At 45.7% G+C, this 27,526-nt stretch overlaps 2 protein-coding genes across 2 annotated transcripts in view; one reads left to right on the forward strand and one right to left on the reverse strand.

Annotated features, from left to right (window-relative positions):
* The window catches only part of LOC306738431 (STE20-like serine/threonine-protein kinase), a gene marked incomplete at its 5' end in the record, with an annotated part of 20,010 nt that extends 17,702 nt beyond the window's left edge, over nucleotides 1-2,308 (forward strand). Inside the window, one exon of the mRNA XM_079220280.1 lies at nucleotides 1,577-2,308. Coding sequence (XP_079076406.1) covers nucleotides 1,577-1,723 — 147 coding nt within the window. The 3' untranslated portion in view covers nucleotides 1,724-2,308. The remainder of the gene's footprint in view (nucleotides 1-1,576) is intronic.
* LOC306737529 (uncharacterized protein) lies at nucleotides 2,309-21,266 on the reverse strand (the record flags this gene model as incomplete). The annotated part of the gene is given in 46 exon segments (XM_079219262.1): nucleotides 2,309-3,828; nucleotides 4,947-5,000; nucleotides 5,134-5,214; nucleotides 5,297-5,455; nucleotides 5,566-5,715; nucleotides 6,839-7,000; nucleotides 7,321-7,333; nucleotides 7,377-7,498; nucleotides 8,360-8,425; nucleotides 8,504-8,629; nucleotides 8,770-8,913; nucleotides 8,916-8,958; nucleotides 8,961-9,112; nucleotides 9,194-9,301; nucleotides 10,002-10,073; nucleotides 10,282-10,332; nucleotides 10,404-10,430; nucleotides 10,617-10,667; nucleotides 10,757-10,810; nucleotides 10,901-10,951; nucleotides 11,463-11,579; nucleotides 11,674-11,709; nucleotides 12,554-12,709; nucleotides 12,800-12,853; nucleotides 13,154-13,225; nucleotides 13,917-13,970; nucleotides 14,117-14,209; nucleotides 14,694-14,798; nucleotides 14,893-14,955; nucleotides 15,041-15,067; nucleotides 15,174-15,200; nucleotides 15,282-15,332; nucleotides 15,452-15,754; nucleotides 15,838-15,960; nucleotides 16,170-16,214; nucleotides 16,326-16,406; nucleotides 16,548-16,709; nucleotides 16,829-16,879; nucleotides 17,097-17,177; nucleotides 17,272-17,337; nucleotides 20,006-20,104; nucleotides 20,223-20,366; nucleotides 20,538-20,585; nucleotides 20,717-20,770; nucleotides 20,864-20,911; nucleotides 20,990-21,266. Coding segments are annotated over 46 exon segments (4,170 nt in total). The 3' UTR covers nucleotides 2,309-3,781.
* Nucleotides 21,267-27,526: the final 6,260 nt, after the last annotated feature.

The raw sequence follows: 27,526 nt of genomic DNA on the forward strand, positions 1-27,526 counted from the left end.
CGGGTCCTCTAGCAGCGCTGCTGGAAGCGGCCGTCATTCAGACACACTTCCTCACGTGACATCCACCGAGCTGTGTGGCTACGGACGATATTATGAACCCAGACACGAGGGCGTTTGACGTTCCGATGTTTTGGAGATTTCCACAACAAGTATAAAGCAGGAGTGGTTATTTCCATGGTGGAGGGCGTAAATGAAAACAGCTTGCACAGAGATAAGCCCCGCCCCCTCTCCGGCGCATCCAGCTCGAATGACAACATTGATGACATGTTGGTCAGTTGGTCTGCTTGACGATCACATTTTGCTGCAATAAAAATGATTGAAGTGAGATGAAACTTGATCTTCTGAGATACAATATGTTGACCTTTGGGGACAATTTGCAGTGGAAAAAGGGAATAAATTGCAATACTCAATATATCGCAGTATAAAATAGAATCGTGGGACCTCTGGTGATTCCCACCCCTAGTAGGTACAACGTGATTAAGGTAACAAAAAAATCAATAAATATAATTTTTTATTATAAAAAAAGAAAGAACAAAGTAATAATTGTTAATAGTTGTTTAAAAGATGTAATAACAATGAATTAACACAAATAAATAAGAATACAATTGAATGTGATTGTCTGATTTATGTTTTCTGTTTGTGCTTTTGTTCCAAAAATCAAAGAAAACACTTTGAATCTGTAGACTACTGCCTAATAGTCTTATTATTAACATTTGATGACAATTGCTCATATACTTTAAGCCTAAATAGGTATATTTATTACTTTGAACGAAGGTTAAATGTTATTTCACAAGTTTCATAAAGTGCACCCAATATTTATGGGAATGCCCCTGGATTTCAGTCGGTGGGGGCGAAGATTGCCCCCTAAAAAATATGTAAATTTCTTACCCTGCATTGATGAATATTTTGGCCAAAGTCTTGTTCCTCAGAACTATGCATATGTTGCATTGATGAATGTTTTGTGGTTTCATTAATGAAGACCTTTTAAGGTCCCTGTCTTCTATAATAGCATCATGTTCCTGATGTTTTAGGTTACCGGGGTATCATTTCAGTAAATATTGAGATACTTTTAGTATTATGACAACACTGCCTCACTGTGTCCTCAACTGGTTAAGGACTCCGATACAGATCAACCACAGGGTTTGGTCCAGTGCTCCAGCATGAGGACACCATGGAGTCCACAGTAAAAAACACCCACATTAAAACGGCTCCGTAGCTTAATAAACACATTATGTTTATGTGAAAAAAATCAAGTGAAACAAAAGAAAGTCCACTTCAGTCAAACGCATAATAAAAGGTCATGTGACCAGCTAAGAGAGCTGTGATTGGTGTGCTTCATAACAGAGTTGTTGAAGTGAAGGGGATGAGGATGGTTTCCCTGCTGTCTGGTTGTACACTGTAGTGAACGACGTCACAGAGGCTCCATCTATTCAACCTTTTTATTGGAAAAATGAATACTTTTGAAGCAAAATGTAATAGATGGGCTCTAATGATAAAACACATCCCATCTGATTCACTACTTGGACATAAAACCACCAGGTTCCATCGCCTCCCCTCATGTTTGTGTGCCCTGCAGGCCCTGGAGGAGGAGTTTGCCAGGAAGCTGCAGGAACAGGAAGTGTTCTTCAAGATGAGCGGCGAGTCGGAGTGCCTTAACCCGTCCAGCCAGAGCCGCATCTCCAAGTTCTACCCCATCCCCAGCGTCCAATCCACCGGCTTCTAGTGGACCCGGACCTGAACCCAGCTGCCTTGCCCTCGTCCTCTGGAAACTGTTGGCGGCTGCGAGAAGCATTTCTGTTTCTGGACTCTGCTCCTCAGTCGGCGGCCTCATTTTGTTCACGTTGTCACACTATTGCAGTTATTTTCGAAGGACATTTGTGAAGACGATTTTTCAGATTCCGTGTTTCGGTGAAGTAGCTGTCTGGCCGAGCTTCCTGTTTTGATTGACTAGTTTTTTTATGAAGACGCCAGTGCCTGTAGGATTTGATCTGTTCGGCTTTGAAATGATCATTATTTACTGCTCGACTCTTTTCTTATTCGGACGTGCGTACGGAAGCCCTGAGAAGCAAATAAGACGATAACTACTGTGGCAATCCATTTTCTAAACTGCATTTTAAATAGACCGTCGGCACGGATCCAGTTTGGAGAAACGGACGGGAGTACCAGCATGGTTGCTGAGCGATGAACAGGTGGTAAAAAAACTAGTTTTGACAGGATCATGTATTCTACGTTTCCCCCGCCAAAAGAAGAAACGTGCTCCTGTTTCACAGATGAAAAGAGAGATTATCTCCGTCCTAAACACGGCCGCTCAGGGCTTCCTTTTTGCGCGAGGAGAAAAAAGCATTTTTATACAACTTAAACAAACTGTTGATGATCATTTAGTTAAATATCAAACAGCAACCATATAGTTTCTACTTGATAACATAGAATGTATTTCTGCTGGCGCAGCAGGGTCCTTCAGATGAAGGAGTGATCCAGTATATTTGATGAAACTATATCTCTGTGTTAGACGTTTAGGTTGTGATGAGTAGCGCTTGAGCTGATGCATGATCTCAACGCAAGCTTCAGGAAGCTTTCCCAGCAGAAAGGACTCCTCCTTCATGGCGTTTCTTCAGCATGCAGCGGAGACGACGGGTCACAAGTCCAACAAGCATTTCTCTCAATGGGTTCAAATGGTTCCATTCTTTTAGGCACCACCACTTTATGATTGTCCAGCAAAGCAGACGTAACTGTAACGGGAGCGATTTTCGGGGATGAATGACGAACGCAGTTTTTCAGTGACTCTGGAACTTGTGTAACGTTTAAAAAAATTTAAAAAAAACGTTTTCTGTTGTGGTGAAACTCGCTGAGCAAACATCCCTCAGTTCAGCTCCTGATCTGCAGCTCCACGTCACTCCGCGTTCTTCTCCTCCTCATTGAAATGCTGTTAGCTGATGACGGATGTAACCGGACCCCTGATGTTCGGGCGCCACTAGGTTTTACGCCAGCTGGCCAACTTCCTGTTGTGCTCGGTGTGAAGCAAGCGATCAGTGTTGGAAGAAAGGAACACAATGTGAGCTCTCGGCATTTCTTTTATTCAGGCGGATGATTGTGTCGTCGCACTCGAAGTGGACCTGACTGGTTTGGGCCATCTTGACTTGTTGGTTCATCTTGTCCTCTTTTTCTTTACGATTGGCTCTTCAAAAATATTTAATAACCGGAACTAACTGCTGTGTACAAAACATTGCGTTGGGAGTGCTGTGCACCTTTTCCAGAGCTTTCTCAGTCTCTATTTATATGAAATGCAGCGTCGTCACGGCAGCATTCAGGACTATACGTGCTTTTTCTGTCAGTCAGTTTTGTTCTACACACAATGAGTCAATGGATGACTTTCTGATCTAAAACAATGACGCCCATATCAAAATTGTTAAGCATAAAAAAAAGATGTCTGTTTTTTTTAGGATAGCTGTGTAATGTTGATGTTCATTGTGCTGTAAATAAACCTGTTTTTCTCTGTACTACAGTTGTGTTCAGTCTCTGGTGTGATGCATACAACTATCGGACCCTAAAGCTTAAAGCTTCCTCAACAACAAAAACACGATGGAATTAGAAAATACAGATGAGTATAAAAACATAAGAGACAGAATGCTCTTCATTCAATCCCCCCCCAAAATGAAAGATGTCGGCCCTCAGGGCCGGGGATCAAAAACCAGCTTGTACTAATAAACCCTGGTTTTCACAGCCCAGCAGACATTCAGAAAATAAAGTTATCTCTTGAGGCTCCATCGTTCAGTAGCGTGACTCAAGCTCCGACGTCCCTCCTCCTGGTGGTCGTCAGGGTGAAGTCTCCTGAAACGCATCACAGTGGATTAATGTGACCTGCAACGTCGAGTCAGACTCACCGTTAGCAGCAGGGCCCTGAAGAGTTTTAATAACTTAGTTTGTCAAATTTAGACTTGCACATGTAAAATAAAGACATTTGTATGTGTACATTACAATGCATAAGAGATATGATCATTAATGGGATATTATTATGAAGAATGTGTAATTGTATGCATATGAAGGTCACTGTTTTTATTACTGCATAATGATTAATGTGTGAATGGATTTTAAAACAAAGTGTGCATGCTGCATGTGGGAGCCAGTGGACTGTTTTATTAGAAGGAAGTGTAGTTCCCCTATTCGGTGCTGGAAGTTGAGACAGAATCTACCCTTTTTCTGTGAAGAGAAGAAGAATAGCTCCGCCCCTGAAACTGGAGGGCCAGCGAACAAACAGACACTGTGCAAAGGTGTTGAGAGAAAATAACTAAGCCAATGGAAGGGCCTTAAGCTCCGTGAATGCCCGGTATAAACTAACACGCGGGAGACTGGAGGGACTTCTCTTGGATGACAGAGGCGACAGGAAACTGGGGGACAGACTGTGAATCTGTGGGAAAAGAGAGGGCCTCAATCGAGAATGCATAAGCTGTTTTTGTCATCAACTTTAATTAACCGCTTATTATAACTCATTGCATTCTGGACTTCACTTCCCATGACCACAGAGGATTCTAAGAATACTTTACAGCTCCTTCCTGCATATCCACTCTAGACGGGCTAACATGTCGCCAGCCTTGTGAACGTCGACTGGGTCTCAGTGAAACCCCCAGACTGTTTCCTTGAAGCGCTGCAGAGGACCACTTTAGATCAGTTCCCCCGGCTAACCTGAGCCTCCATCTGCTTTGTCAAGCTGTTGTCGTGAGCCGGTCTCCGTCACTCAGGTTGAGAGCACATCAGAAGGAGATCCCACACAGCTGTTTGAAGACAGACCTGGAGCTGCTTCTACTCTACACTATAAAGTCTTCTCATGAAGCAGATTAGGTTTTAGGGATTGAACATATTTTAGCGTCAAAGTGTCATAATGAAATGGCCAATAGTGCCACTAGTCCAGGGTAAAAATCATCAACCATCAAATCAAGCTGACAACTGACCTCTATCGCCTTTCTGTCCTGTGTGTCCTTCTATCCCAGGATGGCCTTGTTCACCTGTGTCCACACAGACAGAGTAGATTACTTTAGGATCATGAAGAAGAGTGGATTCTTAAAGTTTCAGGCTGCTTTAAACCCAATTCCAATTGATTTCTCATTACAAACTCCACCAGGATATCTTTAGATCTACCTGTCTCTCCTTTTGGCCCCAGGTGTCCCGCGTCCCCTTTGTGTCCTGGTCTCCCCGGCGGCCCTACAATGGCTCCATGTGCTGTGGGGGACAAATTCAGTTATCAGAAACCCTGACTCTCACATGTCAACTACATCATCCCTCTTCTTTGTAATGTCTTTACTTTTGATGTATTCCACTAAATCAGTGACATTTGCGTGGGAACCAAACAGTCGGCTGTTTCCGGGGTGACCGGGAGGGCCAGGCGGCCCCGGCGGCCCCGGCGGCCCCTGGAGGGCCCGTTCATTGTGGGTCTGATCACCGTCACGCAGCAGACCGTGAGCTGGAGAAAGGGAGACACGGCGAGGAGAAGAGTCAACCAGCACTTCTAGCTCTCAGGCTTTATTGTACATTTGGATTTGAGATGTGGAGCGTCGTGGCAAAGTGCCGCACATTTGATGTATCCCAGCAGATCGGTGGCATTTCCATGCGAACCAAACCACCGGCTGTACCCAGGGGGACCCGCGGGGCCAGGCGGTCCTGGAGGTCCTTGGAAAACACGACTGTTGTATTCCCTCACAATGTCGTGCAGAAGACCGCGGGCTGTAAAGGACACAACTCTGAGATGTGAAAGCTCTGTGGGCCTCTGGTTCCACTCAACCCCAAGAAAATATGTTAAATGAAACAGGCTTATTTTCAGGTTCATACTTTTCTTTTGGATAAAGCTGAATTCACCCTCTGTCAGAAACACTTTGTTTAAGCGTGTCTCTCTTTAAGGCCCCCTCCAGTCTGCTCTGATTGGCTTGTGTTTAGGCCCAATCTCAATCTCCACCCTTACGGACTCACGGACTTTGAAGCGAGGGTTTAGGGGTGTCCCAATGTCACGTCGTAGAGTGCTTGAGTCTCTGGCAGACATTTTGAGCCCTTTATGATCCCTTAGGCAAAGTCAGCATTAGATGCTGACTTTGCCTAAGGGAATTACCCACAGTTCATAGCAATGTGGCGTTAAACACACAGTTCCCAATGGAAGCATGAAGACGTAAAAATAAAAAAAAGGTAAACAAAGAGCAACACCTCTTAGACAGTGAAGCCTAGACTATATAGACCAGCCAGAGAGGAGCAAGCTGGTAATTTGGTTTTGTACAATATCTTTTGTGTGGTCCAGGCTGATTGACTTTTGCTGCTGCTTTTCAACCTTTTTTGAGCCGCGGCACATTTTCTACAATGAAAAATCATTGTTGGTGATCATCATCACCAACAACCAAAAAAGTTACAAAATGTCACATTGTAGCATAATACAGCATATATGGTAGGTAAGTATTGCGCTGCCTACTGGCATGGAAGAGTATTTAATTACTCGTCCAGCCACCATATTGCAGGCTCAGACGCTCAACAATGGAAAAGTATTTGCGGCAACTAAATAATATTTTTTTGGACCGATTTAGTGAAATTTGACATTTTCCCGCGGCACACCTGACAATCTCTCACGGCACACTGGTTGAAAATCACTGCGCTAACATACTAACATAACAACCACACTCTTCTGGGTGATGAGCGGTTCTCGCTGCAATCAGCACTTCCAAGGGCCAAGCATTTCCACGCTGTGTCTGTGTACAGTCACGCCCCGAACGGGCAATACACTGGTAATATATTAATGACGGCACGGTTCAGAGAGAAAACATGTGATCATGTGATAAGGTTCATAAACTTCCTCCAGTTCACCTACATTTGATATAATCAGTTACTTTGACAGCCATATTGGAGTAGTCTCCAGTATCCAGGTTCCAGTCTCTGGCGCTAGGTACACCTGGCTCTCCCTTGTGTCCTTGCGGTCCAGGAGGTCCTGGCATCCCTGGAAGTCCGAACATAGCTTCACTCAAACCGTCACCTGGAGATAATACAACATACGAGAAGCAATTACTTAGTTATCGGCAATAAATCTGATTTATGAATTAACAATTCATGAATCGAGTCTATGTTGACATTGTGTCTTAATTAAATGCTAGTAATAGTTTTGTATGATTGATAACCAAAAGCCTTGTTATACACTACTTTTGAACCTAAAGTATAGCAGAAAACACATGACGAGAAGTCTTTCTTGAACCCGACCATGTCCTTGAACAAGTGGAGGACTCAAGCTCAGTCACAAGTAGCTGCATAGCAACGATTTGTAACCGTGTACTGTTTTAAATCAGTGAATTAACTCACTCTTGAGGTATTGTTGTTGTTCTGCTTTCAGCATCTCTCTGTTGACATTGCTCAGCATAACTAGCCAGGCCGAGGGTTCGACCAGCGGTGCCCTCGGGTCCAGAGGGACCTGCTGGTCCAGGTGGACCTTGTGGACCAGGAATACCGGGGGAACCAGGAGGAACTGCTTGATATCCACCTAGTTGTACAAATTAGTGATGGCGAAATGAAGCTTCCTAAAGCATTAAAGCTTTCCATCCAATTGGTTCGCTCATGTGCCGAAGCTTCATGGAGCTTCATCTGCTCTACTGCGCCACCAAGTGGACAATACATGTAAAACAAGCAGAGTGATCATAACGACACCATGGCTTTGGTGTGTGAAGCTTTAAATTGAATAAATTATGTTTGTGACGCCAATACATCAATTATTAACTTATTATTATTGTGTCTATCTTTATGATATAATGGCGGGGTCAAAATCAAAACTCGAAACAAATAGGGAGAGGGTTGTGATGTGACTGTGGGTGAGTGGTTAGAATATCCGACTTTCAGTCAGAGCATTGGTGTTTCGAGCCTCGGCTCTGCTAGTCCATGTTGATGAGTACAATTCTTTAAGTAAAAATAAGAACTTTTCCACAGTGCTGGGCTTTTTGAGACTATTTCGCCTGCTTTATAAAATACCCTTTCACGGACTCACATGAAGCTGGTACAGAGAGGAAGGGGTAAATCCATTGAGTTTCGCTGCCCCTTATATTTCAATTCGCACGGCAAACACACAAACCATTTTCTGAATCAGTCACGTGGTACGGGCGGCTCGCGAGGCTTCGAACGTCACCACATACGTCATCGAGACAAGCCTCGATACGCGCTTCACCAAAATCTACCTGGATTACTCGACACGCGCATCGAAGCCTCGACACGAAAGGACACATCACTAGTACAAATGTACATTGGCTTAGGAATACTGCTGGATCCAATTACGTGAAACAAAAACAGGAAGAGCTCAAACAGCTGATTTTACTTGGTGGATAAATGTCTGTGTTCTAATTGTCTTTCTTACTTGATAGCACGTTTCCAGGAGGCCCCGGAGGCCCCGGGGATCCAGGGACACCGACCACCCCCCTCTCTGGTGATAGACAGGACCCACGGTCAATCACAGTCATGTTCTCTCATGGTAACCTGCAGGTCCACCTGTAACACTCACCATTCATGAGGGCGAGGACCCGGTCAGCCACATCCTGGGTGTTGAATCCATAGCTGCCGGGGCCTGGAGCTCCAGGAGGTCCTGGGGGACCAGCAGGACCAGCAACGTATCTCCTCACGTCCTCTCCTGAACACAAATAATTGACACACTTTGACAAATAGTCTTAAACGAGCAGGGTATCAAACCAACACACTTCAAGTGTGCCATTCAAATATTGAATTCTGAAAGGAATCTGTGGACTTTAACCACCACCAAACGAGACGTACGTTGTAATAAGTTGATAACGTCGTTGACAGAGATGGTGCCAGGTGGACCTGGAGGGCCAGGAGTCCCATCATATCCTCTACCTGAACATGAATTGGAGAAAGTCATCATAGGGTGTTCACTACTGTTAGAAAAGGTAGGTGTCACATACAGACATCCTGTGTAATCATTAATTTATTCACATTATTACATAATTGGTCATACTCTGGATGTAGGCGATAACTTGGTTGGCCAAATCATCCACCAGCCTGTCCCCTGTGGCCCCTGCGGCCCCTGTGGCCCCTGTGGCCCCTGGTGGACCGGGAGGACCAGGAGGTCCAGCCAGGTACTGCCTGATGTCGCCCCCTGCGTGTCAAGAATGCTGTCTTATTCATTCGATCACAGAGTAAAAGTAAATGAAGCAAAGTAAATACATGCAGAGCTTACTCTGAAGGTAGTCTGCTATGTGCTGGCCCACATCCGGTGATCCAGATCCACTTCCATCTCTTCCAGGTGGTCCAGGTAGGCCTGGGGCTCCAGGACTGAATGAGCCACCTGGTACGACACCACAAGTTATGCCATGTAGAAAAAGGCTGAAATATCAAAGATGCCTACTATTATTAATACTGCTAAATTAAGGGTTGAAGCCGTTGCAGAGGTACTTCAAAAATATTACTATAAAAAATTGTCTGTGCATACGTGTTGTTATAGTCAGAGCTCACATTCAAACCTTCACTGCTCACTCTGAATGTGAAATAATACTATAGAGACTTTAGCCACAGTTTGGTTATTGGTCCCTGATCCCAGAGCGGTGCCCCGTTAATAATAATTTAATTGTTATACCTGCTAATAACCCAAACCGTTCCTGCCAGATCCCAGTAAATGAATATATAAAAAGATCCGTTGATGATAATCTTCACAATTGACAAATTTCACACGTGTCAATCGTGTGTGTGTATGTGTGTGTGTGTGTTCTCTTGAACTGCAGTTCTAGTTCTTCAGCTTAACGACTGCTTATCTGGAATCTGCCACTTTACCTGCTCTGTCTTGCTGCAAAGCGACTTAACAGATTAGTTTGCAGACTTCTTGATTGAGGAAAATACAAACTCCAGGAAAACACAGGGATTGACAGGCAGAATAGACAGGAAGTGTTTGTGTTTAACTCTGGCTCAATCTTGTATCAGAACACACAAATAAAAGAAGAGGATTTGTAACAGGTCTGCAGGAGAGAATCAGAACATCGGGTTGAGTTTACCTTGAGGTCCCTGTGGCCCCTCTGGGCCTGGTGGCCCCTGAGGCCCCCTGGGTCCAGGCTGACCTGGGAAACCTGACATGAAGAGTGATTTAACATCTGGTAAAACAGCTTGGAGGTTCATCATTGATCATTGAAAATCCCTCCATAACAACTAAAGATGAAGGCTACGAGATGTGGCTGAACGCTCTGGATAGTACGAACAAAGAGTTATTCTTACATGAAGCAAGACTCCCCATAGTATCCATCAACAATCCATCATATCTAAAAGCTCTTCACATACCATGAGCTGATTCCCCTGGACTCCCTGGAAGACCTGGTTGACCTGGTTCACCTGAAACAACCATCATTACATTAAGATGTAATTTCTGTCCCCCATGATGTATGCAATGGCTTTCTTCTCACCGTGGTACCCCTGTGGTCCTTGGGTGCCTAAGGACAATGAACGATACGATTAAATACCATTTATGTGAAGCAGAAGTTCTCAACAATCCGAAATCATCTCGACCGAAGAGTTTCCACATTCACCTGAACAATGTTGTATGCATGTATTATAGATACAGTCCTCTGAACTATTTGGTAAGAGAATTTTGTCTGCATCTGATTGGTCAAACCTACCTGCTGAACCCTGTGGGCCGGGGGGTCCTGGTGGTCCAGCAAAAAAGGTTTCTGAGGAAAACCAGGGAAGAACACATGAAAGAAGCCAAGCAAAGACAGTCAAAGCTGAATATGACAGTGTTTTTGATTAATTTGTCTACCTGAGGTAGGCACAAAGCTGCCAGGCTCTCCTCGAGGTCCAGGTACACCAACTCCTGTTAGGACAACAGGAAAAACCAAACTTTTTATTCTGACACTTAACTCATCCTGTATGCTGATGATCTAGGTATCTATTTTACTTATACCTGGCTCTCCTGCGGGACCTCTGCGTCCTGGAGGTCCCTGTTTAGTTTCACCTAAACGAGAGTTACAGCAGAATTTGGATAATTATTAGTTTGATCTAAGCACGTTTACAACTATTTGAAAATAACCTGAAAATGTTACAAATGTCGTTTGACATACCAGATGGGCCTTGACTACCAGGTGCTCCAGGAGGCCCTGGAGGTCCTGGTGGTCCGGGCAGTCTAACCGCTGAAGAAAGTGTAGATGTGTGTATTACTGTCTTCCACACTGTTGTTCTTGAAACCACCACCAAATGTTGCCAAAATAAGGAATAATAGAAATAGAGAGGGACTCACTGTCAGTTTGGGTGGCACCGGCAGTTTCTGACCTCACGATACTGCCAGGCTCACCAGGCTTTCCTTGCTCTCCCTTTTCTCCTTTCTCTCCTCGTTCTCCCTCAGGGCCTACGTTATGATATCAATGTACCATCACAGTCTATTCAATATGTATCAGCAACCCTCACACCCCTCAGTCCATTGTAGACTCATTCCAGATGCTTAACCTGGGTCAAGAGTGTGGATTTACCAGGCTGTCCTGGGACACCAGCGGGGCCAATGGGTCCAGACAGACCATGGGTCCCAGCAGACCCTGGAGGCCCAGCAGGCCCTGGAGGTCCGGGGACGACCACAGTATCGGAGCCAACTAGAAACAAAAAGCAAGTTCCATTTTAGACTTTGTGTATACAAAGGGTTTGATGTCTAACTGGGGAAAAGTATTGATTGGTCATGGTTCTTACTTGGAGCAATGACTTTACCAGGTGATCCTGGTTGACCTGAAAGAGTTATGTTTGATTAAGTGATCAAATTTTCCATTATACAGTAGCATGAAGTGTTCTACGAAGTCCTTAGTTTTGGGGAACTTTGGCAAGAAAAGTTAACTCCAAGTTTAAACAACTTGAATTAATGGTACTTTTTCGACAGCAGTTTTGAAGTAAAGTGTGCGTGCAAACTTTCTTTAGGCATACTAGTGGTGAATCTGACGATGGCGGTCAATCAGTTGCTCTGAATGGACTTTCACAACACATTGGAAAGGAATTCATGGTTCCCAGAGGATGAATAATATTAACTTTAGAGATCCTACGACTTTTCCTCTAGCGCCATCATCAGGCCAAAATATGAATTTGTCCAAAACTAATGATTGACCCATCAGCCTCAGCTGTGTGTTTAGTGCCAAGAACATGACAATAACAGACTTACACTGAACGTGTCAGCCTTTTTCATTGTCACTCAGCTGTGTCTCGGTAGCCGCACAACGTTGCTGGCAGGCCTGGAGACTCCTCATCGTTTTACTGTGTTTGCATGGTTTGTGTGCGTGTGTGTGTGTGTGTGTGTGTGTGTGTGTGTGTGTGTGTGTGTGTGTGTGTGTGTGTGTCCCTCACAGCCACTCATACAGAACCCTAATAGAAAGCACAGATACTTTCATTTTAACAACCCACCATCCACTCTTTCAGGAGTTTCTTATCTTGTCAAAATGCCTTGCATAAAATAATACATTTCATTCCAGTAGAGTATTGAGAATAAACTACCGTTGGTTCCTCAGACAAAACCAGAGGCACACAATTGATTACATGACAGCTGTACATACTGCCATGCTGCTGTGTGCTGGTGGTTGCCTACCTGGGTGACCAACATCTCCAGGAATCCCAGGCAGCCCCCTCACTCCAGGAAGTCCCATGGAACCCGTGTCACCTGCATACAGAGCAATCTCTACCTCAACAACAACTCTCAATATTCTGGGATGTTTCTCTGGCAGCCATGACAGAATGTTGGCTCCTACAGAACAAACTCAGGGTGAGGTATATCCCTCTTTAATCTAGACCTCTTGTTCATGTAGTTTATTACTCTTGTGAAGCTCATCCTCACCTGAAACTCCTTTAGATCCCCTCGGTCCAGCAGGTCCTTGTGGTCCAGGTTCAGCTTGAACCACGAAAACAAGAAAACGTAAAAATCTAAAACCTTTTTCTAACCAATAACAACGTATTCAAAGGTTTGCAACTTACACTTGTCAGACTGCTATTTCTTATCATATATTTTAAAAGAATAAATTACACAAATATAGAATGTTAGGTTGAACCTAACAACCTGTTGAGGTTACCAATATTTATTTTTGATAGAGATAAAGAACAATAAACAGGACAGGTCAAGAACCTTTGCTGCTGCAATGACAACGTATTATTCATGTGGTCCTTGATATGTTCGTTCTTTTCTAGAGCTCACCTGCTGGCCCTTGTGGTCCTCTCTCTCCCTGTTCTCCTTTGGTTCCTGCCAGCCCCGGTGTTCCTCGATCACCTGCATTCAAAATGAAGCTCTGAGAAAGTTGGTCTGAACTCATACCGAGATACTTTACATAATATCATTGCTTAAAACTGCAATGAACGTATTAATCGTTCTACGAAGACACAGTAACTTAACCATTTCATGATCTTTGGGTCTTTAGTTTCACGTCACTATGAATATGGACAGAACTAATTCTGTCCATATTCATAGTTTAGTGTTGACAGGACTCTTTATTATAGTTTATGAGTTATTCTATATTCGCGTTACAGTTCATGTCCATTGATGATAAGGTTATTTTCTTCACTAATTTCTTCAAAAATAACACATTTTACCAATAAAGGGAACTCATATCATGAAATCAGACAAAACATGTTTTAACACTATTAGTTTGAAATTGGACATGTTGTTAGCTGTGCCAGGCGTACCTTTGAAATAACGGGAAAAAGGGAAACTAACTAACTATTATTCATGTCTACTAGTTACTCAGAGCAGGGGCAAATTGACAAATGTGACCCGACTGGGAAAATACCGGTTTCCTTCAAATACCCCAAAACTTGTTAATATTTCAACTTTGCAATAGTGGAATTATTACACTGTAGGAGTATTTTTACTTGAACCACTGATTGTTTTTGAGAGAGCACATTACTTTAGTAGTTTTTTCTTTGTGTGACATGTGAAAAGAAAAAAAAACCCTAAAAGGTACCTTTTGCTCCTGGTGCTCCTGCTTCTCCCTGGAAACCCTTTGGACCTGGAGCACCTGCAAACAAATTATTACAGATTCAACACACGACTTCCAATCAATAGGAAATAACAGACCAAAACAGTAATTCATGAGTCTTCACCGGGAGACCCCCTAAATTATGTAAAAACTGATGTGGTCTTTTAGGTTTGATCCGATCTGGCCCATAACTCCACCGTGACCTTTGACCTTACCTTTTAGCCCCACAGGACCAGCAGCACCAGCAGGACCTGGACGTCCTGCCTCCCCTTGAGATCCTGTCAAAACCAGGTTTCTTTGTCAAAGTCTGAACACACTCAATGAATAACTGTCCATGATAGGTGACATAAACACGTAACGCCCAGACCTTCTGCGTAGTTTTTGTTATCACTGTCTGTTTCTGTTGTGTTGTCTGTCACTTACCTTGTCTCCTCCAGACTCCTCCCTCCTGTGTGATTGCAAGCCCCGCCCTCATTGTTTCCTGTGTATTTCGTCTGTGTCAACTCCTTGTTCTGAGCCAGTTTGTCTCTTAACGTTCTAAGAGCTTACAGTGTGCCTTTCCCGTGTTTCGACCCGTTTTTGTTCACCCGTGAGTTTTATCCCATTAATCCCGATGCCTCTGCCTGCCTTGACTGATTCCCCGTGTACCGAACCCTGCTTGAAATAAAGACCTTGTTTTGAACCTGACTACCTCGCCTTGAGTCTGCTTTTGAGCCCTGCTCCCTGTGGTTCCCAGTTCCTACAAAACATCGTATAGTATACCTTTGTCTCCTTTCTCTCCAAAGCCTGGTGGTCCGGCCTCTCCCCGGGGGCCCATGGGCCCGTCACGGCCCCGCTGACCGGGTGGCCCCCCGGAACCTGGTTCACCTGGTCACAAACGGAGGAGAGACTCACTCACTCTCACTTTTCCTACTCCTCGTGTCCTCCAAGAACAAAGACGATGATGTAAACTCAACACTACCTTCACTTCCTTTTGGTCCTCTCGGTGCATCCAATCCTGGGTGTCCCGTCTGCCCAGGAGGGCCTAAAGAAATAAGAGGAAAACGGGCAGTGAGTTTGTGGCCTCTGTGGGAACGAAACAGCCACGACACATTTGTTCTCAGTCTCACCTGGCAGGCCAGGAAATCCGCTCTCACCTGCAAAAGACCAATTTATAGCCGTTACACAGCTTCCTGTTTATCGCACACTGCTGAGGTTTGATATCCATCCCACTTTGAATACATATGCAGGACTGTTCCTCACCTTTTTGTCCTAGACGCCCTGGATCCCCTGTAGAGAAACAGCAAGCCTTAGGTAGAATATCAAGAAAATATCAACTTCCAAATGTTTTAATGATTTGTGGAAACATGCCTTGAGGTCCTGGATCTCCTCTCTCCCCTTTCATTGAGTATGCAAGTGTATCTGGTAGCAGAAAGATAGGATCAATCAAATGCAAGTGTTGAGCAAGTTGTTTTGATGACGTTTGTGTGGATTTAGGAGCTCATGTGAAGATGACTCGTCCGTGTGTTCTGTTTCCGCACCTCTCACAGCATCCGAGCGGAGCTCCGCCCTGACCAGCTGCTGCACGGCTCTCTGCAGGGCGGCGCCGTCCTGTGCCGGTCCGCTCCCTGCACCTCCCACAGGCCCAGCAGCACCCAGGTCGATTCTATTGCCGGAGCGTGTCAAGGTGGACCCGGAAGAGCTGCTGCCGATGTATGACGCGTCCAGCGGGTCGACCAAGTTGATGCCGGAGGAGGCCGACAGTCGGCTGGACCTGGCTGACGCGGTGCCGGTGATGGCCTCCAGAGCGTCAATGCGGTTCTTCAGCCGTTTCACCTCCTCACCTGTGAGGCCAGAGAGAGAAGATGACCCTCAGCGACCCTTGTGAAAAGGTAAATAACACGCTGCAAGAGAATGCACGTCTTGCCCAAAGCGATGAGTCCAAAGAGGAGGCCGAGGAGGAGCAGCAGGCTGAGCAGGAGGCCGAGCAGCCACTTCCACCAGCTGCAGCAGGAGCAGAAGCTGAAGGGTGACTCTTCTTTACCGATCTCTGAGAAACAAAGACGGTTACCTCCTTGCCGATGGATAGCCACATTTATTCACATGGAAATCGTCCACCCGACACTTTCAAATTCTTATAACACCCTTTTTAAAAATATACTCTGTTGCAAATCTAGTTTTTGGTGGAGTTCTGGCAGGATTTGACTGTAACCCTGTATAGTTGGAGGGGGAAAGTAAAAATAGGACCATATACAGTACCTGCATAGGTGGCTTTGTCTTTTGTGGCAACTTTTAGGGTTGCAGCTGTTAAAAAAAACAAAAAAACAAAAACAAATAATTACACACTAAACAAGAAACATGATGTATGTGATGGATCTAGAAGCCCGTAACGTTTAGTTGTATATATGGGTCTACATTGAGCGTCCGTTCCTGCCTCCACTCTGCTGGATGACAGCCCCTGCTTCTCTCTCTTGAGGGAGTCCCCAGAGTCGGCAGCTACAAGACAGAACGGTGACAACACGGATCAAACAGAGGACACATCCTTGGTGCCTTTGGAGTGACAGTGAAAGCAGTGGAGGCAGTGGGGTCAGCATGTCAGTGTTAGTGGTACAAAGCAGGAATACTTGGTACTATTACCAGAAGCCTGAGCAGAGGGAGCGGACATGAACAGCTTCCCCGTGTCTTTGGTCATCACCAGCCGCTCTGTCTCCTTCTTGACGGGAACGTTCTCCTTCTCTATCAGCATAAACTTAAAGTCTCTGGCCGAGGCGTCCTCACTAGCGGGACTGCTGGCTCTCACTGTGGGACACAGACCACCGGTTTAGAAACCGCTGTGAACAACTACAATGTCCTCGTGATTAAGCCGTGTTGAACTGTGTGTCACTATGGTCTGCACCAAACCATGTGTCACAGCTCACCTGTAGTGGTGCCGATCCCGGTGCCAGACATGTTTTTCTGCACCCCATAACCTGTGAGGAGACACGCACGCTTGTTTAGACTGGTTCCTAAAGGAAATCACCGCCTCTTTTTTACGTTAACTGTGATGTTTCCTCATTGAAACTGACGGCTTCAATATTGGCAACTCTCAAAGGTCATCTGAGCACAACGAGGAAAAGCTTTTCCCTTTAATGCGGTTGCAGTAGATCAACACTCCTATACGTTCTGTTCTTAACAGCAGCGCTTCACCTATGTGAGTGTTGGTTCCAGCTGGAGAGAGGACCATAGGACCGGTGCCGGCCAGGTTATTCTGAACACCGTACACAGGACCTGAGACAGAGAGAGAAACCACACATTATCTCCTGTCGGTGCCAAAGGAGAAGGATGTGAAGTCCCAGTGGGGACATGGCAGGAAGAGAATCACCGGTGCTGCCAGCAGATGGTCCACCGTTCATGGAGGAGGAGCTGAGTGTCAGGTTGTTCTGAACGCCTGCAGAACAGAGCAGAGCACAGTCTTATGTGTCCATCTGTCACAGTTGGCAAAGTAAAGCGGAACTAGACTAAACTAAACAAACTAAAGTCCTACAAGTCAGAAGTCCCTCAGTGTCTCTGCCTGTCTCTCAGTGTCTCTACCTGTCCCTCAGTGTCTCTACCTGTCTCTCAGTGTCTCTACCTGTACCTGTCTCTCAGTGTCTTTACCTGTCTCTCAGTGTCTCTACCTGTCTCTCAGTGTCTCTACCTGTCCCTGTCTCTCAGTGTCTCTACCTGTCTCTCAGTGTCTCTACCTGTCCCTCAGTGTCTCTACCTGTCTCTCAGTGTCTCTACCTGTCCCTGTCTCTCAGTGTCTCTACCTGTCCCTCAGTGTCTCTACCTGTCTCTCAGTGTCTCTACCTGTCTCTGTGTCTCTACCTGTCTCTCAGTGTCTCTACCTGTCTCTGTGTCTCTACCTGTCTCTCAGTGTCTCTACCTGTCTCTGTGTCTCTACCTGTCTCTCAGTGTCTCTACCTGTACCTGTCTCTCAGTGTCTCTACCTGTCCCTCTGTGTCTCTACCTGTCCCTCAGTGTCTCTACCTGTCTCTCAGTGTCTCTACCTGTCCCTCAGTGTCTCTACCTGTCTCTCAGTGTATCTACCTGTCTCTCAGTGTCTCTGCCTGTCTCTCAGTGTCTCTACCTGTCCCTCAGTGTCTCTACCTGTCTCTCAGTGTCTTTACCTGTACCTGTCTCTCAGTGTCTTTACCTGTACCTGTCTCTCAGTGTCTCTACCTGTACCTGTCTCTCAGTGTCTCTACTTGTCTCTCAGTGTCTCTACCTGTCTCTCAGTGTCTCTACCTGTCCCTCAGTGTCTCTACCTGTCTCTCAGTGTCTCTACCTGTCTCTCAGTGTCTTTACCTGTCTCTCAGTGTCTCTACCTGTCTCTCAGTGTCTCTACCTGTCCCTCAGTGTCTCTGCCTGTCTCTCAGTGTCTCTACCTGTCCCTCAGTGTCTCTACCTGTCTCTCAGTGTCTTTACCTGTACCTGTCTCTCAGTGTCTCTACCTGTACCTGTCTCTCAGTGTCTCTACCTGTCTCTCAGTGTCTTTACCTGTCTCTCAGTGTCTCTACCTGTCCCTCAGTGTCTCTACCTGTCTCTCAGTGTCTCTACCTGTACCTGTCCCTCAGTGTCTCTGCCTGTCTCTCAGTGTCTCTACCTGTCCCTCAGTGTCTCTACCTGTCTCTCAGTGTCTTTACCTGTACCTGTCTCTCAGTGTCTCTACCTGTACCTGTCTCTCAGTGTCTCTACCTGTCTCTCAGTGTCTTTACCTGTCTCTCAGTGTCTCTACCTGTCCCTCAGTGTCTCTACCTGTCTCTCAGTGTCTCTACCTGTACCTGTCCCTCAGTGTCTCTGCCTGTCTCTCAGTGTCTCTACCTGTCCCTCAGTGTCTCTACCTGTCTCTCAGTGTCTTTACCTGTACCTGTCTCTCAGTGTCTCTACCTGTCTCTCAGTGTCTCTACCTGTCTCTCAGTGTCTTTACCTGTCCCTGTCTCTCAGTGTCTCTACCTGTACCTGTCCCTCAGTGTCTCTACCTGTACCTGTCTCTCAGTGTCTCTACCTGTCTCTCAGTGTCTTTACCTGTCTCTCAGTGTCTTTACCTGTCTCTCAGTGTCTCTACCTGTCCCTCAGTGTCTCTGCCTGTCTCTCAGTGTCTTTACCTGTCTCTCAGTGTCTTTACCTGTCCCTCAGTGTCTCTACCTGTCTCTCAGTGTCTTTACCTGTCTCTCAGTGTCTCTACCTGTCTCTCAGTGTCTCTACCTGTCTCTCAGTGTCTTTACCTGTCTCTCAGTGTCTCTACCTGTCCCTCAGTGTCTCTACCTGTCTCTCAGTGTCTTTACCTGTCTCTCAGTGTCTTTACCTGTCTCTCAGTGTCTCTACCTGCCTTTCAGTGTCTTTACCTGTACCTGTCTCTCAGTGTCTCTACCTGTCTCTCAGTGTCTCTACCTGTATCTGTCTCTCAGTGTCTCTACTTGTATCTGTCTCTCAGTGTCTCTACTTGTTGGTTGAGAGCCTGACAGCGCTGCATTTAGCTCTGTGCTGTTGTGTTTCTCTACAGGTGGCGTAGTTTTTTTAAGCTGTGTGGTAATGTGGTTGACATGAATGCTTGTGTTTTGTGCTCCTGAAGCCCCGATGTGTTTGTGTTTGTGAGCTCAGCCGCAAAACCTGCTGATCTCTTGGCACTGCAGGGCTTGGTAATGATATGTGTGACATTTGTCCAAAATGTAATTTCTCTTTTTATGTTTTTATTATTAATGGATATTGGCTTCATTCTTTCCTGCATCCATTATTAAACAGACTTCTAAAGCCCCGTTCAGGCCTCGTTCACCTTCAATAACTAACGACCGTCTCACACAGGTGGAGATCCAAGTCGCCCCATGAACCTCCACCCTGGAGGCTTTATTTTTCTTCTGCTGTTAAAGCCTGGTTACAAAGTGGTCCCTGTGGCTTTAAAGGGTCTGTTCACCCAAATCACAAAATTGTTTTATGAGTTTAATGTGTCGACCTTTTGAAAAATCCAATTTTAAAAGCGATTAAACCCGATGGAAAACCGCTCGGGTCATGCAACAGATACAACAGCTCCTCTGGCCACTGGTTGCTGATGCTATTGCTCGTCATACATGACCGACCTGAGGGGTGAACGGTGGAGGAGGAGGACAGGTGGTTGGGACTGGTGTTGTAACTGTAGCTACTGCTCATGCCTCCGGACCAAACGCTGCCGTAGTGCTCTAGCGGGGAAGACAGAAAGAGTCAAAAGCCAAGGACGCAGCAGAAAGTGTACTTTGAACAATGGCTCCATGTGGTGGTACGTAAAGAAGGCCATGTGGATACGTGTGTGTGTTGAACCTGCGCTGCAGCTCTCCGACATGGCCTTGCTGTCCACGCTGGCCTTCTTGGGGATGGGCAGCGTGTTGTCGGGGGACTGCGTGAGGCTGGTGCCGGCGGAGCGGTTTCCCCTCAACAGGCGCTTCACGTCGTCCAGCTCCGTCCCTGCACAGCAGAGCTTTAACGTCAGACACTCTGACTCCACTTCAACGACGCACACGCAATGCTGTTAGTCGATGCAACCAACAAAAAGGTCAATAAATGCCACGTGTCAGACTGTCGTGACCTCGTTCTCTAGAGGTCAGATATGTAGGTATGCATGAGAGGCCTACTCACAGCTGGCTGGGGGAGAGGCGCTCTGTAGCCGGGCTCTGATCTCACTCTCTACACAAAGCACAAAGTGTACATTGAACACGGCTTTGATAACAACGTGTACAGTAAAGGTCAAACCTGTATTGATATGCATTGTTCATGCACTATCCTTTCAGTGTACCGGGACACAGCAGCCAGCCTACCTCTGCCCTGAGTTCTCCCTCTGGTGGCACAACTGGAAGTTGCGCTTGAAGAGCCTGAAAGAAAAGAAAATACAAAATCATTGACAGTTTGAACGTATGTTTGAACGTATGTTCCAGATCATAATCTGAGTTCCAGGATAAATTTACCGTACTCCTTCCTGTTGTTCTCAGGAGACGAGTTTGTGCTTGAACTCTCTGAAATGTGGTGACAAAGGAAACATTAGATCGGCTTCAGTTTGCCGTGAATGACTTGACCTCTGACCTACGACTAACCGTAAAAGACATCTGAGTGAGCAGCTGCCATGCTGGTGCTCATGCTGGTGCTCATGCTGGTGCTCATGATGGTGCTCATGCTCTTCCTCTCTTTCGGAGCAGGTGAATGAGCGACAGCGGAGGACGATCCTCTCTTCGCTTCCCCAGATCCTCCCGGGGCGTAGCTGGCCTTGGTCACCGCTGAAACCGTCACCGCACCTAGACCCCCATCCCCTTTTCCTTCTCTGGCACTGCTTGTGAGACCAGAGGACCTGCCAGAGGCCCCGCCAGAGGACATGCCAGAGGACACGCCAGAGGACACGCCAGAGGACACGCCAGAGGACACGCCAGAGGACCCGCCAGAGGATACACCAGAGGACACGCCAGAGGATACACCAGAGGACACGCCAGAGGACCTGCCGGAGGCCCCGCTGGAGGCCCCGCTGGAGGCCCAGCTGGAGGCCCCTCCTCCGGCGGCCCTAAACACCGCCCCTGAGCCGCCCGAGGCTGCTGACCTCCCTCCACCGGAGGACACACCAGAGGACACACCAGAGGACACACCAGAGGACCCGCCAGAGGACACGCTAGAGGCCCCGCTGGAGGCCCAGCTGGAGGCCCCACTGGAGGCCCCTCCTCCGGCGGCCCTGAACACCGCCCCTGAGGCTGCTGACCTCCCTCCACCGGAGGACACAGCAGAGGAGGCTCCCAGAGTTGAGATGCTGAGGCCTCCTGGTCCAGAGGAGCTGCTGGACGTGAACATAACTGTGCTGCTAGAGCCTCTCTCACCAGACCCTCCTGCACTCAGAAAAACATCCCCTGAAGGAAGAGAGAGGAGAAGATTTACCACCGCACAAATCATTTATTACATTCTTTGCTGAAAGGTCACCCTTGTGTTTTTCACATCATCTTTAACAGCAGATATCAGAACTCTCATCAAATACTCAGATGACACGTCTAAGGAAAGCTGACGCTTATAACTGATTGCCTGAATCCACTTTCAACTACAAGACTGCACTGGCAAAGTTCATATTTGACCTTTTCCGTGAATACCTATTCTCACTTATTTGGCCTGGTAGTATGCCTGAACATGCCCAATGCTCTAGGAATCCTTCCACCTGTATGAGATGGATTTATGACACCTGTAGAACATAGTTACTGGTGCTGCCCAGGGCAAAGATCTTCCTTGTCTAATAAAAAAGACTCGCTGACATCTGGAGGCTTGACGGGCCTCTAGCTTCCTCTAGAGGAAACATACGGCAATAGCATGTCACTGTAATTCTCCTCCATGTCCTTTAAAGTTGCATTGGAGGATTTCTCTATCCACCTGTTAGCAACACAGGCTGTAAACGTAACACTGACATACAATATGGCCGACATGGAGAAATCATCCTCCAGAAATAGAGATACACCAGCATTCATCTGCAGTTGTACTTTGGCTAAATAACAATATTCGCTCTCCTTTTAGCTTAGTTTTGGTCTCCCTTTACTTACTTTACTGGCACTGGGAAAGCAGCATACAGTTGGTTTTATCAAAGCTTTCCCTCAATACAGCTGCTTGTTGTCCAGAAAGCAGACTAGGAGCTGAACCGGGGAGTCTCTGGGGGTCTGACCCGTTTCACATTCAGCCGGAGAGCGGTGGGTTCAACTCCCACACGAGCGAGAACCCAATGTGGACTGGTAGCTGGGAAGGTGACATGTGTGTGTAAAATGTGTTTTCTAAATATGTTTTTGGTTAGATGTCTGAAATGAGGTCTGTGTCTCTGATATAAAATAGGTCAGAAAACGCCCCTCGGTGAGTTTAGAAGTTTTATGTGTCTTAAAAAAGTGTTTAAATGAGTCGAATAGACGTCCTCATTAGAAGACTAGTCCTCCTTTAGCTTGGTGGTGGAGACATGAGGTCATGTGACCGTGGTGGAGTTCCTTTGTAGCCCAATGTCAGATTTTTTTACTATTCCCGTAAAGGTTGTGTTCATTTTTAAAGATTACAAAACCTGTAAGTATCATTAACGTCTGTTTGTCACTGATTGCTTTCTGTAAAGAATCCCATTGGCTGTTTGTGGAGGGAACTGGTGATGACGACTTCCTGTTGCACTACAGACAGACGTCATCCTGCAGCTCTCCACTGTTTTGGGGCTTCGTGTGTCATGAACTACCGTTCATTTTGCAAGAAAACAACCTAAATATGCTTCCTTATGATGTATCCTCGTGGCACGCAAAGTAATTATGATGTCGGTCGAGTAGAGAACATGAAGTATCAGTTTCACAGCGACAGCATCACCGTGACTCTGAGTCTAAGGAACAATCCCCCTGCAGATACCAGACTCTGTTAGTTAGTGGGTCACAAAGCTTTCAGGGTAGCTTCACTTTGTGAGGAAGGATGTAATTATTCAACACAGATACAAGAACACTGATGTCCTTACTTCAGGTCCTAGCATGTGGCCTTTGAAAGGTTGGTTCAGTGTAAACTCCTCTGAACGAGTCCTGTTATGAAGAACAGTGTGTTCTGGGAAGTGGACTCACTTCATTGTATTGAAGCAGACATGTCAGAGACAGATCCCCCTTTTGTGAACCTTTTAAAGCGCTGTCATCAAACTAATGCTGTCTACTGATGTCTGACGTGACACAGCTCCTTTTAGCTTGTTTGAAGCAGGTGCAGGTAAAGACCACCTTTTGAGATCTTACCTCGGCCACTTCCTCCTCCAGCAGAGCGGACAGTCGTGGCTGTAGTTAGATTGTCCATCCGATGCCAGCTGCAAGAAAACACAACACACTGTTTGATTCCTGAGGGAAGAAAAGATGCTTTTATACTGTGTGAAAGATGACAAAGAAGATTATTGGTTACGCGGAGCTGGAAGGTTACCAATCCCCAAGGCATCACACACACACACACACACACACACACACACACACACACAGACACACACACACACACACACACACACACACACACACACGCACACGCACACACACTTTCATTTTGTGTGGTCACATTTGGTTCCTTTGTGGCCATGTTCCTGTAGAAAGGAGCTCTATAGAATCCACCATGCCTTTGATGCTCAGCTGAAGCTGTATTGAAAGGGCGTAGCTCTATGCTCACTTGATGAATGTGGCTTTGCTTTCAACAAAAAAGGCCTAAAAGGCGTGAACAAGTGAGGTTTCATAGCAGGAGGAATATAAATCTCTGGCCAGCAGTCAGACTGAAACTAGAAGTGAGCCCTGAAGCCCCGGTCAGAGCAGAGATGTACAGTTCACTGACCTGCAACAAACTCCTTGACCTTGACCAACAACAGTTAGATGACGGAGACGTGCTACAGAGGCACTTCTTCATATTTATATAGATCAATGGTTGCAAACATAGTACACAGCATGTGATTATAGCATTTTTACTTAAAGGTCCAGTGAAACAGAAGCTACGGTTCCAAATGTTTGACTCATCCTGCACACTGGATTATTATTATTTTGTAAACTTCCCATTCAAGTGAGCGGGGGAGCCGGCCGCTCTGCAGGGACACAGAGCTCCTCTTCCTCCTCCTCCTCCTCCTCCCTTGTAATCCGACAACAGGTGAGGGAGGCGTGGTTTGGATCCGCTGTAGCTCCATGTTGGGCTGAACTATACGCCCGCCCACTTCTTGTCCAATCAGATATGAAGGATTTGATTTAAACTCCTCTTGGAACGGTTCACCGCTCTATTGTTCTGTTTCATTGTGAAATATGTCACAGAAGCTACAGACGCTCTGACGCCTGTCTCACTGGGTTTAGAGACTTTTGTTTGTAGAAACATTCCCAGTGAAAACTGGTATAGTCTGTGTGTTTCTTTTAGTCCAATTAGTTGTTCCTTGTAGTTGGAGTTGCTGTCTAATAGAATTCCGATTACATACGCAAACTTTTGAAAGAAGAACTTAACACATTCTCATAAATTCATAAGCACTAACAGACACCGTCTGGTCCGACCAGTAGCTTGCGGTGGCTAACGTTAGCTAAGGTTAGAAGACTTTATCACTGGTCTCCACTTGGTCTGCAGTTACTCTACATCTCAACATTCAGCATGATCCCATCATGGGATTCAGAACAGCGTGGCACAGTCTCACTTCAGAGACACTAACATGGAATATAAAGATAATAAGATTATTTTGTTTATTTTCTCATCGTGTTTTTGTAAAACACGATGAGAAAATTTGCTTTTATGATTTTGTTTCCAAATCATATTTGCATTGTAAATTAAATGAATATAAAACAACAGCATCTGGGACAACTAACGGTTAAACGTGCTCAATGAGAACAAGGTGCCTGTCGCACCGTTTGGCATAACTGAACATGACGGGTTCAACGCAATATTTGTTTTCACCTTCCCGGTAGATCAGTAGGTCAGTAAGTCAGGTACTTGCCTAAAGTACATTTTTATTTGCCCGTATACTATTTTCTTATTATTTTCATAGCAATTCTCAATAAACTCTTAGCTGCGTGTAAACGAGGTGCTGTCGGCCCTGTTTTCACCGTCTTGCTTTCAAAGTTATGGCAAACGACCTCATAAGTTTCTCCTACAGCCACCACTCAGCTCAAATCCTGTTTTCAGGATCATTGAAACGCTCGCATGCACAAAAAACGTTGTCTGATCGCTGCTGAGCATGTGCAACTCTCAACAGTGATGAACAGGAGGAAAAGAAAAACAATTAGAACCAAACCAAGACTCCATCCACTGATAAATATATGCATGTCTTTATAAAAATGTAGGTGACAGACAAATTGCTAACTCCTCAGCGACTACCATCATCAGCTCAAGAAGAAATACCATGAGGACCACACTCTCATAACGGCACTCCTCAATTAAATATGGTCGCATTTCTAAAAAACAACAACGTGTACCATAGCAGTGCTAACACTAACGTACTCTGCTAACGTTAGCGCCACTAGAAGAGCCTCCGGCCTGAAACCACGGTGAGTTGGTGGAGCAGAGCTGCCGGTCAGAGCGGGACCGTGCCGCGCTGTGATTGGATGATCGGCACTCGAGGGGTGGGGCTTGGCGAGGGGTCAATGTCTTTTTAGATTTACACGCCCGTTTACACGTTGTTGATCTCTGTGTTACACATGTTGTCCGTTGAAAGACAAAATTTGCCTAAAGGAACTGGGTCTTCATGGAAATATGAACTTGATCTGGTTGATGGGTATTGAGCTTATCCCTTTCACACATTTTGTGTTTTTGCTGCTCAAAAAGCAATAACTGTACTTCATGCTACTATTTACACTTTACCCACAATTCCATTCACTCAAGTGCATGTTTTGTTGTTGTAGTAGTTGTAACTTTTGCATTTAATCATACCTTGCCTCCTCACTATATGTTATTATGTGTCTGAATGTACTTTGTAATGCATTGTGCCTTTTATTATTTCTTGCTATATAAATATAGCATGTATTTGATTGCATTTTAAAAGTTAAAGAGACTCAGGACATAGAAGCTAAAGTCATTATAGTTATTACTGTTATTATGGCTGCTATGACTCATGTTACTGCTTTGAAGTGGTGACAACCTGAGCCCGTACCACCATAGTTCAGTCTTACTTATGGTTGCATCGCGGCTCACAGGTTTGACTTTACAAAACAGAGCGGTAGGGAGTTCTCTTACCTTTTAGATCATTTGTTCAGAAAGAATCCCTCACACCCAACGATGAAGACAGAGGAGTCTGACCTGCTCAGCACATCTCAGTGTATCAAGTCCAGGTGCTGAATGAATACGCCGTGCAGTGCCGGAGACCTGCATGAGTCTGACTCATAGCTTCAGTCGACAAGTCCCGACACAGTGGAACGGGCCCCTGACAGGCTCTCTGTTTGGACAGTACAGGAAGGAGAGCCCCGGGCAGAAACCCTTGAATACAGGCGGTGAGAGTGTGTCGCACGACTCCATCGATGTTACGGTTCTTTCTTTCCATAATGCTTGTTTCATGTGTGAGACTGAAGCTATGGGCTTTGTGAGTCCTACTTTAAGTCCAGATTGAAGACTTTTCTGTTTGCTGTTGCCTTTAATTGATCCAGGTTCAATTGCTGCATCTCACTACTGCATTTTATTTCTTAAACTGCACTGCAACTTTTATTACATTTTTATTTAGCTTTTTGACTGTTTTAATGTTTTCTTAACCGTTTTCTCTGCATTATGTTTTGATGCTTTTGATGGTTTTATGTGAAGCACTTTGAATCGCCTTGTTGTTGAAATGTGCTATACAAATAAACTTGCCTTGCCTTGCCTTACACATGACAAGAATGCGACCGTGACTCTGAAAAGGCCCTGAAAACAATAGCTCATGAGCAGGGATCATTTTGTCCACACTTTCAATGTTTTCACTTGTCATTTACAACAGTAAATGACAAGTGAAAACATTTAAAGCTTCTACCTGATCTTTAGAGCAGGGGTCTCAAACTCGCGGCCCGCGAGCCGATGTTTTGTGGCCCCCTACTTGACATCAAAATTTAGTGTTAGTGCGGCCCGCGCGTTTTTCTGAGGTCCGCGCGCGCGGCCCCGTAAGATAACATTTACTGGACGTTTCTATTAATAGCTCCGTGACAAAA

This window comes from Taurulus bubalis (genome assembly GCF_910589615.1).
Source record: "Taurulus bubalis genome assembly, chromosome: 6".
NCBI lineage: Eukaryota > Metazoa > Chordata > Actinopteri > Perciformes > Cottidae > Taurulus > Taurulus bubalis.